Below are 11362 nucleotides of genomic sequence, written 5' to 3'. Positions count from 1 at the left end.
AGAGGATCTGAGGTCGCCTCGGGGTGACTTACCCTTTGTGATGGAAATTACTGTGTGGTGGCCTGTCCCTCATTCTGCTACACACACACACATACCTGCACACACACACGCACACACAGATTCCGTACATGCACACACGCGCACCCATGCACACACACCACACCACCTGGTGGGAGCGGCACGGCTGCCGCTTCCATCATAGAGCAGGCTCCTGTAGGAGAGACTGCAAACACTGGGGGAGGAAGGTGTAGACCCACCGGAAGCCTCCCGGCGAGGCCCCTCCCGCTTCCCAGGGACCTGGGTCCCCAGGTGTGAAGAGGGGCTTCCTTCTCTCCCCGCCCCCAGCCCCAGCCCAGTTTTCTTAGGAAAACGGAGTAAAATGCGACCATGCCAGGCACGGGCTTTTGCTGTCTCTTCTCACCGACAGTAACAGGTGTCTCGGCACCGAAACCCTGCTCCACACCGTCCTCTCGAGCACGCGGGACTGTGTCCTGTGGGTGCACGTGGGCATTTAACTTGACGGCCCGGTGACGGGCGTGTGCAGACAGCGCGCTGACGGACGCCCTCCCTGCAGGCGCGTGTTCGCACACTCGGTCTCACCTTCGTGGAGGAGATCCCGGTGTGAGAGTGCTGTGGGGCGGGCACAGGCACACAGGCCCCCGCGAGTCGGCGCTGGCTCCCGGTCACATGACTCGCGGTTCCCAGGGTCGGCCCTGGCGTCGCTCTCAGCGCCGTCCACTCCCGGCCGGGAGGTTCCCCAGGTCATCGTGGGCAGCAGCGGTGGGTGTGGGCCCTGCCCCCGGGACGACACCCGGTCATGCTGTCACTGCTTCTCTCCTCGCCTCCAGACAACCACCAGGGAGGAGGCCGACCTGCGGTTCTGCCAGCTGACCAGGGAGTACCAGGCCCTGCAGCGGGCCTACGCCCTCCTGCAGGAGCAGGTGGGGGGCACGCTGGACGCCGAGCGGGAGGCCCGGGTGAGTGCGCGGCTGGGCCGGGAGGGCTGGGCAGGGGCCCGCCGTGCCCTTCCTTGCGCTGTGGTTCTGTGGCCCTGTCGGGAGGCATGGAGGGGATTCTGAGGGATGAGGGGCTGGGGGACACATCACAGACTCTCGTGGCGGCAGTGTCCCAGCGTTTGTCAAACCCCCGGAGACCTGAGGGACTGTCAGGGTGCCCTCAGTCCCTGCCGGCCACCGGGTCCGGGCCACGGCTGCCCTCGTGCTGGGCTGAGCTCTGCCTTCCTATAACGTCCACCTACTGGCCCTTACCGCCTTCAGGGGTCACACAGACCAGGGCTGCTTGCCCTTCCTTCTGAGAGCGAGGGGACCGCGGAGAGCACGCCCCGGGCCAGTGCACACCCGGTGTCCCCGTTCATCCCGCGAGGCAGCGGTGGCGAGGGAGGCTGCGGGAGGCCGCTCCTGAGCCACAGACTCCGGCCCGCAACGTGTAGGTCCGCCGAGGTCGATGGCTGGGCGTGGTTTGAGCTGAGCCGTGCGGTTTTTATTAGGAATTTTATCTGGTTGCCAACACTGAGAAGTCAAGAGATTTCACATGGACCTCCAGGTGCCCGCTTCTCTCGGGGAGTCAGACCTTCTGCAGCTCCAGGCTTCCGGCTGTACGGGTAGCATGTGGCGTCAGCTGAGTGGCCGTTTTCCCCGAGATGGACCGTGCGCGCCCAGTGTGCCCCAGTCCCCACCACTCCCTGTTACCCCACACTCAGTTCTCAGCCCTTGCCCTGGGCGATCTGATATGCACCAGGCACGTGTGAAAGTGCTGGTGATTGCGCATGAGCAGCCGCTGAACTTGGCCGGGAGCCGGCAAGAGCCTGCCGCGTCCGGCTCCGGGCTTGCTCAGCCCCGTGAGGGCGCTGCCTCTCCTCCAGGCCTCCGTGTCCTTGTCGGTAACACCAGGGTCAGACCTGACAGCTCGCAGGCCTGTTGTTCTTCGGACGTTTACATCTGAGGGGAGAGTCTGCAGGCCCCCGGGTGGGCCGCGTCGGAACGCGTGCTCCTGAACACGGGCCTGTTTCTAAGGCCTGGCTGCGGCGTGACCCTTCCCGCGGCTCGGCCGCCATCGAGATGACCCGCTCACCTTCTGGCCTCTTCATTCCAGACCCGGGAGCAGCTGCAAGCCGATCTGCTGCGGTGTCAGGCCAAAATCGAGGACTTGGAGAAGCTGCTGGCCGAGAGGGGCCAGGTGAGCACTGAGGTCGTGTGATGTCCCTGGGGCCTGGGGCCGAGGGGGCTCTGCCGCCCTGCCGTTCGCTCCCAAGACATTAGGGGAAAAGCACTCGCGGAACCCAGGCAAGAACACCCCCGCGAGGCGGCCTGCGTGCGGGCCTTTAGAAACTCACAATTCCGAAACTCTAACTTGGCTCACTTTTTGCTTGTTTGCACAAAAATAGGACACAATTCCAAAAGCAAAGTGGTGACCAAAATCTTTTTTGACTTGCATCTGAAGAAAAGCTGCCATTGACGCCGGAAGAGTTAATTGTGAAAATGAGCTGGGCCCGCCACTAGCTGTCAATGTCGGCAGAGGCCCCGCCCCGCCCCAGGTCTCCTCGCTGTGACCGTCTCATAGAATCCGGCCTCGTGCTTCTCAGATTAGCGCCACCTCCGTGTATGCGTCCTCTGCACTTGGTCAGGCCTGGGGACAGCAGGACACGGAGAGGGGCCAAGCCAGACCTGTCCCTTGGGGTGGGGAGCACCCTAACTGCTGGGGAGAGGGGAGCCGGAGCCACTGGGGCAGAGGAGGGAAGAGGGAGTATCTTCCTGTATTCATTTACCCACCCTCCGTCTTCCCTGACACTGGCTGTGTGCCAGGCACCGTGCCGGGCGCTGGGGACACACAGCGACAGGATGGGCTAGTGCCGTGTGCTCATGGGCTGACGGTGGGACGTGGTCCAGGTGGCACGGCCAGGGGCCTAGAGTGAGCACAGGGGTGTCGCTGTCGGGACGCCGGCCCGTGGGCTGCAGCGAGCCAGCAGGAGAGGGGGGTCTGCGGGCCAACCTGGTCACGGTCACAGTGCGGCTGTTTCTGTCGCTGATACAGACCCCGGTCCCTGTGCTTTTAGGGACATGAGCCGGGGAGCAGGGTTGTTCCGCAAACCAGCCGCTCCTCTCTCTGGGGTTAAAGGTGAGGGGCCGGCGAGGTCGTTCTAGCTGCTGCCCTCTTCCGGCCTCCCAGGGAAAGCCCCTCCCCCGTGGCCTTCCTCGTGGCCACTGTGGCTGGGCCGTGCGCCCCGTCAGGGAGTGTGACATGCCCAGTGCTTTTCCGCAGGATTCCCAGTGGGTGGAGGAGAAGCAGCTGCTCATGAGAACCAACCAGGAGCTGCAGGAGAAGGTACGTGCGCCAGCGCCGCCCCGCGCCAGCCTCCCTGGCAGCACCCAGGGCCGTCCTTACGTTCATTCATCAGGGCCCGGTTCCTGGGGGCTCCCGGCTCCTGGTCCTGGCTCTGTCCTGGGGAGGGCAGCAGGGCTGACCTCACCTTCCCCAGGGCACCTGCTGACAAGGTCACGTGTCTGTCCGGATGGGGCTTCCCGAGCCCCTCCCAGGGGCGGGCCTACGACACTGATCCACTGGCTGTCTTGGTCCGGTTCATGGACTGGAGGTCATGATGCTGGCAGGGCTGAGCCTGCCCTCCCTCTCCGGTCATGGAACTTTCTGGAACTCTCTCCAGGAGTTGGCTCGGGGAAATAAGTCTCATGCTTTGGGACAGACCTTAGTTTTTTTCTAACCTCTCTACAATTCAGTGAGTCGTGCAGCCATCACCACAGTGCAGGTTCAGGCCGTTTCCCGCCCTCCCCCATAAAGAGCCCTCACGCCCCCTGCAGTCCCTCCCCGCCCCCACCCCCGGCCCTGGCAGCCACCATGGACTTTCTGGCCCTCCAGGTCTGCCTTGCTGCACCTTCCGTGCTAGGGGACCAGACCTGGGTAGGCCTGGCTTTAGGCGTCCTAGATGCCAGGGCTGGACAGGCCTGGCTTGGCCCGGGGGCGGGGCGGGGCCTCGGTGCAGCCCCAGCTCTGCACTGACCCCTTGTGGCCGTTCGCTGTCCTGTGCTACTTCTCACATTTGGGCCGCTGTCCTGTGAGGTGGCCCTGTGCGTTGGGAGAGCGGTTCTGTCCTGCTCGCTCAATTCCGGGAGCCACAGAAAGCTCCTGTACTGTTTCCACCTGTCCGCTGGGGGCGGGGCCCCTCTCCCGTCCCCCTGGCGTGAGGTCAGAGTGACTGTGACGGACAAGGTCCTCGGCTCTGTGAGCTTCTCAGTCCTGCAGCCGCAACTCGGGCGGCTGTTCTCCTGGAAGCCACTGAGCGCAGAGCAGTTAGCAGCTCGGCCAGGGGCTCCCGGGGTGGGGGTGGGGGGGAGCTGGAGGACAGCCAGCATGACCTTCTCCAGGGCCTGGGGCCTCCAGCAGGTGCTTCCCCTGTGGCCGCTGGACTCGCCCGGATTAGAAGGACATGGACAGGCTTGGGGGTCACTCTCCCTTCCCCCCCACCGACCTCAGGGAAGGGACTTCATCGCTCTGGGCCTCCGTTTCCCCATCATCCATTCATTCAGCAAATAGATGAGGCGGCCCTTCTCTGGGCCGGGCTCGGGGCCGCGGGGCCGACCCGGGTGCCGCCCCAGCCCAGCTCCTCGCCGTGGCCCGTCCCGCCCCGCCCTCCTGGCCAGCGGACACGCCTCTCGTGGCCCCGGGAGGGACAGCCGTGCTGCCCACTGAGCCGCGGCTCTTTCTGCTCTAGGTGCACCGGCTGGAGGTGGAAGAGCACCAGCTGAAGAGCGACATGCAGGACGCGCGGGACCAGAACGAGCTGCTCGAGTTCAGGGTGCTCGAGCTCGAAGTAAGGGACTCTCTCTGTTGTAAGCTCTCAAACGGCGCAGACATTCTCTTTGAGCCCAAACTGAAATTCCTGTAACGCCCCCGGACGCCCCGAGCATGTGGACAGGGGACGCGGCCCAGTGGTTTCTTTCTTTTCTCTCCCTTTTTAAAACCTGTATGTTCAGAATGATTTCACTGCCTTAATGTTCTGGAGGGAATGCTCGCCGCAGTCCTGGGACCTGTACCAGAGCTCATCTATTTATTGCCTACGGCTTGTTTTGCACTTAATAAAATAATTTGTTTTTGCAATATTTTGCCTTTTTTATTTGTGTTTCATTTCCACAACGACTTCTTTCCTGCATGCCGGCCGCCTGGTGCGCATTCTGCAAGCCGGGCCACCGCCCTGTTGTAGGGAGTGGCACTTTTAACGCGGCCGCGCATGCTGTGCGTGGCGCCTCCCGAAACGGCAGGTCCTGAGCCTCTGTAGTGTGGGTCCCGCTAGCCTGACCCGCTTTCTGTTGGCCAAGGCAAACACAGGTAAGTGAGCCGGGGAGGAGGAGGGACTCGCACAGGCAGTTCAGGAAACTCCTCACGTTGCTTCAACTCTTTCCTCCAGTGCGGACAGACCTGGGCAGCACAGCTCTGGGCTAAAAAGCCACTCAACTGCAGCTGACAGCCACGCCTTAGCCCAGAGCGTGACTGACATTGCACACGGTAGACATCGTGGGGTTTTTGTTTGTTTGCTTTTAAAATATATTTTTATTAATTTCAGAGAGGAAGAGAGAGAGAGAAACATCAATGATGAGAGAGAATCATGGATCGGCTGCCTCCTGCACGCCCCACACTGGGGATCAAGCCCACAACCCGGGAATGGAACCGTGACCTCCTGGTTCATAGGGCGATGCTCAGCCACTGAGCCACGCCGGCCGGGCTGGACATTGTGTTAAACCTTCAGTTGCTCCCCACTGCACAGAGTCGGGCCTCGTGTGACATTGCTGATGGTTTCATGGCTTCCCACGGAAACCTTCCTGTCACTAGCGTCTCGCTGCCACTCACTTCCTAATCCTTCCTGTTTGTTTCCGCTGAACACTCGCCGACATCCTCGACATCTCCTGCGTTTGTGAGGGTTCCCTGCAGGACAGGCTCTGCTGTCCCTCTGCGTGCGCGGGACCCGCAGGGCCACGTTTCTGACTTTGCTTTCTTCTCCCGGCTTCCGTTTCAGTTCTGTTTGCTAGAACCTACTGTCTGGTCCTTGGTCGCTGGCCTGGGCCACGGCGGGGTCTCAGGAACCAGTGTGACTGCCCGTGGCCCTTGCTCGTGAGAGCTGGCGTTTCATTTGTGCAGCAGAAATCAGAAGTTACAAGGTTGAGGGCGTCATGAACACGTCGGCCCTGTTAGAAAACCTTTTATGGGTCTTTGTTATTCATCTTTCTCCTGAGCGTTCTACCAGCATTGCTCAGTTTACAGAATTTTCTTCAGGGGTCTCCGCTGTCCTTCAGAACCATTAGAATTTTCTAACTTCCACTCACATGAAATATGAGCTTTCTCTTATGACCTTTTCTATGGAGATCCCATTAAAGTGGGTAGAAAGGCATCCACTGGATGGAGCAATTGCAAATTCTGTGTTTTGGCTCATCAGGCAAATCAGGTTTCTCTGAACTGTTTCAAGCCCAGGTGAGAAGGAAACTGAATGAATGAATGACTTTCTCTCTCCTTTATCTGCTGCCCACCATCTCCCTAAACTAGGCCCATTGGCTACACGCCTCACCTCAGTGGTAAGGGCGCCCATGACCCAGTAGGCCTGCAGGTGTGGTCCGGCAGCGTGTTACCTCACTGCAGCCCGAGAAAAGGGGCGGTGTGGGCTCAGGGGCGCATGTGCGAAGGCCCCTGCTGGCCGGCCTGTCCGTGGTTCCTGGAGTGAGGGCAGCGCCAGGGAGGAAACCTTCGAGACCGGAGGACTGTTGGCCGCTGGGCTCTATTCCTGTGAGCGACTGGGCTGCTCCTGTCCTTTCTGAAAACATGCCACTTTGTGGTGATGAATAAGAGCCTCTTCTGGGAAAATGCTTTTCCCTCCTTGGTCCCTGAGATCTGACCCCATCCAAGGCAGGAATGGGGTGACCGCTGGTGTGTGCGCGGGGTTAAAAAACACCTTGAAACAACCGAATGAATCACAGATTATATGAACAGTATGTGGAGCCAGGGTCCCAGCCCTGCCGCTCACTCCGTCTCCGTGTCTAAGGTGAAAGCGATACGCCTGCCTCTGGGGTTGTGTGAGGATCACACGAGACAATGTGCCCAGGGCACCGGGCACTGGCACTCGGTGGCCTTTGGCGCTTGTTGCCAGTATGAAACATTCCACATTTGCTGATGGTGAGCCTTCCTGGCTCCCCTCTCCCGGGGTCCTCAGTTAACCATTTCTTCCCAGCCGACGAGGTCAGAGGTGAACAGGTGTCCACAGGAGGTCGCGCTGTTCCGCCGACGAGGATGCGTAGTCTGAACGGGCGCTTTTCAGGAGCATCTTTGCCCACTGGAATTCGTTAGTTTGTGCCAAGTAACGTGGGGGAAATGGCAAGTGGAAACTAATTCAATAAAGTCCTGTGTTTAAACCAAATCTTCTCCCCAGGAGAGAGAGCGGAGGTCGCCCGCGTTTAACCTCCAAATCGCCAGCTTCCCCGAGAACCACAGCAGCGCCCTCCAGCTGTTCTGCCACCAGGAAGGAGTTAAGGTAGGTGCCAGGGCCCGGGGTGCGGGGCAGGGCTGGGAGGAGCGGGGGTGCCTCCGCTGCGGCCCAGGGCAGCTCGATGCCAGGGATAGAATGCGTTTTCATAAGAGACCCCTACCCATCCCCCCCCCCCCAACACACACACATCCTGAAAGCCATAGTTCATTATTTCAGCGAATCACCAATGGCTATCCTGTTTGTACCCCACGATAAAAGAACAGAGACGTGGGCGGTGGCCTTGAGTGCCGACCCTAGCCCTGGCCCGTAACCTCCCTGACCTTCCGTCTCCTCTTGTCTCTGAGACCTGGGCGGGTCCATTAACCGAGAGGAGCACTCGGTGTGGTGCCCGACAGGCAGGGGCGCCCTGGCCAGGATGGCTGTGGTTGTCTAACAGCCCGGTGTCTGTCCTGCTCCCGGAGGCGGGTAAGACCATCCCATGGGCGCAGAGACGGTGCTCCTGGCCCACAGGCTGCCATGGCCGCTCTCGAAGGCAGGGACCTAACACGCAGCAGCCTGTCCCTATAAGAGGAGGAGGGGAGCGCGTAGGGAGCAGTGAGGACTGTGGCCCGAAAGCCTGGCGCCACGTGCTCTGTGGCTCACTCAGAAACGACGGTTGCATCTCTTCCAGGACGTGGATGTGTCCGACCTGATGAAGAAGTTAGACATCCTGGGCGATAACGGGGTAACTACGGGCGACTGGCTCTGGGTTCCGTGTCTCGTTGTGGTTCAGTGTATTGTGTGGCTTTCGCTCTGTCTTCCTTTCTTCCTAATGTAAGAGATCGAATACGTACAATGTAAGGCTTTCATATGGCCGTGTTCCCTGGGGTGGCTGGGTCTGCACTCCTCAGACGTGGGGTTCTTGCCAGAAGTGGGGTTCTCCGGTTAGCTCATCCTCTGAGCCTGAGTGATGAGGGGGGAAAGCATAAGAATGAATCCCCAGAGAGAGAGTGGAGTCCCCCAAGATTTCTGAAATCACAAAGTGAGATTTTTACTTTCCTAAAAGGTTGGCTTGGTGCCACCCTGTGACAGGTTCCCACACAGAAGGCCAGAGCTCAGAGAGGATGTCTCTGCCATTAAAAGCTGACCTTGAGAGAGTGGGGCTGACCTTGAGAGAGTGGGGCTGACCTTGAGAGAGGGTGCTGACCTTGAGAGAGCTGACATTGAGAGGGTGGGGCTGACCTTGAGAGAGTGGGGCTGACCTTGAGAGAGTGGGGCTGACCGTGAGAGAGTGGGGCTGACCTTGAGAGAGTGGGGCTGACCTCGAGAGGGTGAAGGTTGACCTTGAGTGGGTAGGGCTGACCTTGAGAGAGGGGCTGACCTTGAGAGAGTAGGGCTGACCTTGAGAGGGTGGGGCTGACCTCGAGAGGGTGAAGGTTGACCTTGAGTGGGTAGGGCTGACCTTGAGAGGGTGGGGCTGACCTCGAGAGGGTGAAGGTTGACCTTGAGTGGGTAGGGCTGACCTTGAGAGAGGGGCTGACCTTGAGAGAGGGCTGACCTTGAGAGAGGGGCTGACCTTGAGAGAGGGCTGACCTTGAGAGGGTGGAGGACACGCTCAGAGAGGACCTGCCAGTTGTCTAGCCCGAAGGCCTGCGGGATCCCGTGCCAACGCCCTTGCCGGTTTTGTGTTTTAGAATCTGAGAAACGAAGAGCAGGTGGCCATCATCCAGGCGGGGACTGTGCTCGCGCTGTGTGAGAAGGTAGAGCCCGCGCTCCGCACTGCACTCGCGTCTGGCTTAGGGCACAGGCCCGTCTGTCGGTCTGTCGGTCTGTCCGTTGGTCGCTGCATGCGCTCGTGCACGGCTCCTGTTTCCTGATGGCGGGTCACTCCTGATCTGGGTGTGTTTCCTTCCGGCCTGGCCCCGCCCCGGGTTCCATGGCCTTGAACCCCTCACACTTCCAGGTTTATCCTCCCATGAGCTCCCCTCGCTGTGCCGCCCCCACTGTCCCGCCGGGCGGCCACGCCATAGTCTTCCCTCCGCTAAGGCATTGAGGGATTTCCACTTCCTTTCTATTGACCACGGGCGGTGCCAGCGTTTCCCTGTCTCATCTCCCATTTAACCACCCGCCCGGTAGGTCCGGAAGCGGACTGGCTGGTGATGGCGAGAGGGTTCTGAGCCCTTGGCCAGCTCGGTTTCCGGGCAGCGCTGCCTGCGTGACCCGGGACTCTGGCTTCTCCCTTGCAGAGCTGAGGACCTGGGCCTGCCTGGCCTGTGGCTGCAGTCTGCCTGGTCCCTGTCACCCCCACGCACTTCCTCCAGCCTCTTCCTACTGCTGCCCATCCCCCTCGACCCCCAGAATGCACCACGCTGTGCCCTGACCACAAAGAACTGCGTCAGCCTCCTCCCCAACCCCAACTCCCCGCCAGCTCCTCCCTCCCTGCCAGCTCCTCCCCTTTCTCTAGCTCCTCCCCTTCCTGCCAGCTCCTCCCCTTCCTCCAGCTCCTCCCTCCCTGCCAGCTCCTCCCCTTCCTGCCAGCTCCTCCCCTTCCTGCCAGCTCCTCCCCTTTCTCTAGCTCCTCCCCTTCCTGCCAGCTCCTCCCCTTTCTCCAGCTACTCCCCTCCCTGCCAGCTCCTCCCCTCCCTGCCAGCTCCTCCCCTCCCTCCAGCTCCTCCCTCCCTCCAGCTCCTCCCCTTCCTGCCAGCTCCTCCCTCCCTGCCAGCTCCTCCCTCCCTGCCAGCTCCTCCCCTCCCTCCAGCTCCTCCCCTTTCTCCAGCTCCTCCCCTTCCTGCCAGCTCATTCCCTTCCTCCAGCTCCTCCCCTTCCTGCCAGCTCCTCCCCTCCCTGCCAGCTCCTCCCCTCCCTCCAGCTCCTCCCTCCCTCCAGCTCCTCCCCTTCCTGCCAGCTCCTCCCTCCCTGCCAGCTCCTCCCCTCCCTGCCAGCTCCTCCCCTTTCTCTAGCTCCTCCCCTTCCTGCCAGCTCCTCCCCTTCCTCCAGCTCCTCCCTCCCTGCCAGCTCCTCCCCTTCCTGCCAGCTCCTCCCCTTTCTCTAGCTCCTCCCCTTCCTGCCAGCTCCTCCCCTTTCTCCAGCTACTCCCCTCCCTGCCAGCTCCTCTCCTCCCTGCCAGCTCCTCCCCTCCCTCCAGCTCCTCCCTCCCTCCAGCTCCTCCCCTTCCTGCCAGCTCCTCCCTCCCTGCCAGCTCCTCCCCTCCCTGCCAGCTCCTCCCCTTTCTCTAGCTCCTCCCCTTCCTGCCAGCTCCTCCCCTTCCTCCAGCTCCTCCCTCCCTGCCAGCTCCTCCCCTTCCTGCCAGCTCCTCCCCTTCCTGCCAGCTCCTCCCTCCCTGCCAGCTCCTCCCCTCCCTGCCAGCTCCTCCCCTCCCTGCCAGCTCCTCCCCTCCCTCCAGCTCCTCCCTCCCCCCAGCTCCTCCCCTTCCTGCCAGCTCCTCCCTCCCTGCCAGCTCCTCCCCTTTCTCTAGCTCCTCCCCTTCCTGCCAGCTCCTCCCCTTTCTCCAGCTACTCCCCTCCCTGCCAGCTCCTCCCCTCCCTGCCAGCTCCTCCCCTCCCTGCCAGCTCCTCCCCTCCCTCCAGCTCCTCCCTCCCTCCAGCTCCTCCCCTCCCTGCCAGCTCCCCCCCTTTCTCTAGCTCCTCCCCTTCCTGCCAGCTCCTCCCCTTCCTGCCAGCTCCTCCCTCCCTGCCAGCTCCTCCCCTCCCTGCCAGCTCCTCCCCTTTCTCTAGCTCCTCCCCTTCCTGCCAGCTCCTCCCCTTCCTCCAGCTCCTCCCTCCCTGCCAGCTCCTCCCCTTCCTGCCAGCTCCTCCCCTTCCTGCCAGCTCCTCCCTCCCTGCCAGCTCCTCCCCTCCCTGCCAGCTCCTCCCCTCCCTGCCA

At 61.6% G+C, this 11362-nt stretch overlaps 1 protein-coding gene across 4 annotated transcripts in view; it reads left to right on the top strand.

Moving 5' to 3' along the window:
- The window catches only part of JAKMIP1 (janus kinase and microtubule interacting protein 1), a 70354-nt gene that overhangs the window by 45936 nt on the left and 13056 nt on the right, over positions 1 to 11362 (top strand). For 3 of the 4 annotated variants that reach the window (XM_059675996.1, XM_059675987.1, XM_059676005.1), the window contains 7 exons: positions 849 to 977; positions 2113 to 2196; positions 3280 to 3342; positions 4745 to 4843; positions 7445 to 7546; positions 8172 to 8225; positions 9175 to 9240. In XM_059675996.1, coding sequence (XP_059531979.1) covers positions 849 to 977; positions 2113 to 2196; positions 3280 to 3342; positions 4745 to 4843; positions 7445 to 7546; positions 8172 to 8225; positions 9175 to 9240 — 597 coding nt within the window. Of the gene's footprint in view, positions 1 to 848; positions 978 to 2112; positions 2197 to 3279; positions 3343 to 4744; positions 5100 to 7444; positions 7547 to 8171; positions 8226 to 9174; positions 9241 to 11362 lie in introns of those variants that run through there. The other variant, XM_059676015.1, reaches the window with a different exon arrangement.

Source organism: Myotis daubentonii, chromosome 1 (genome assembly GCF_963259705.1).
Source record: "Myotis daubentonii chromosome 1, mMyoDau2.1, whole genome shotgun sequence".
Taxonomy (NCBI): Eukaryota; Metazoa; Chordata; class Mammalia; order Chiroptera; family Vespertilionidae; genus Myotis; species Myotis daubentonii.
This window is presented reverse-complemented; position numbering and strand designations above follow the sequence as displayed.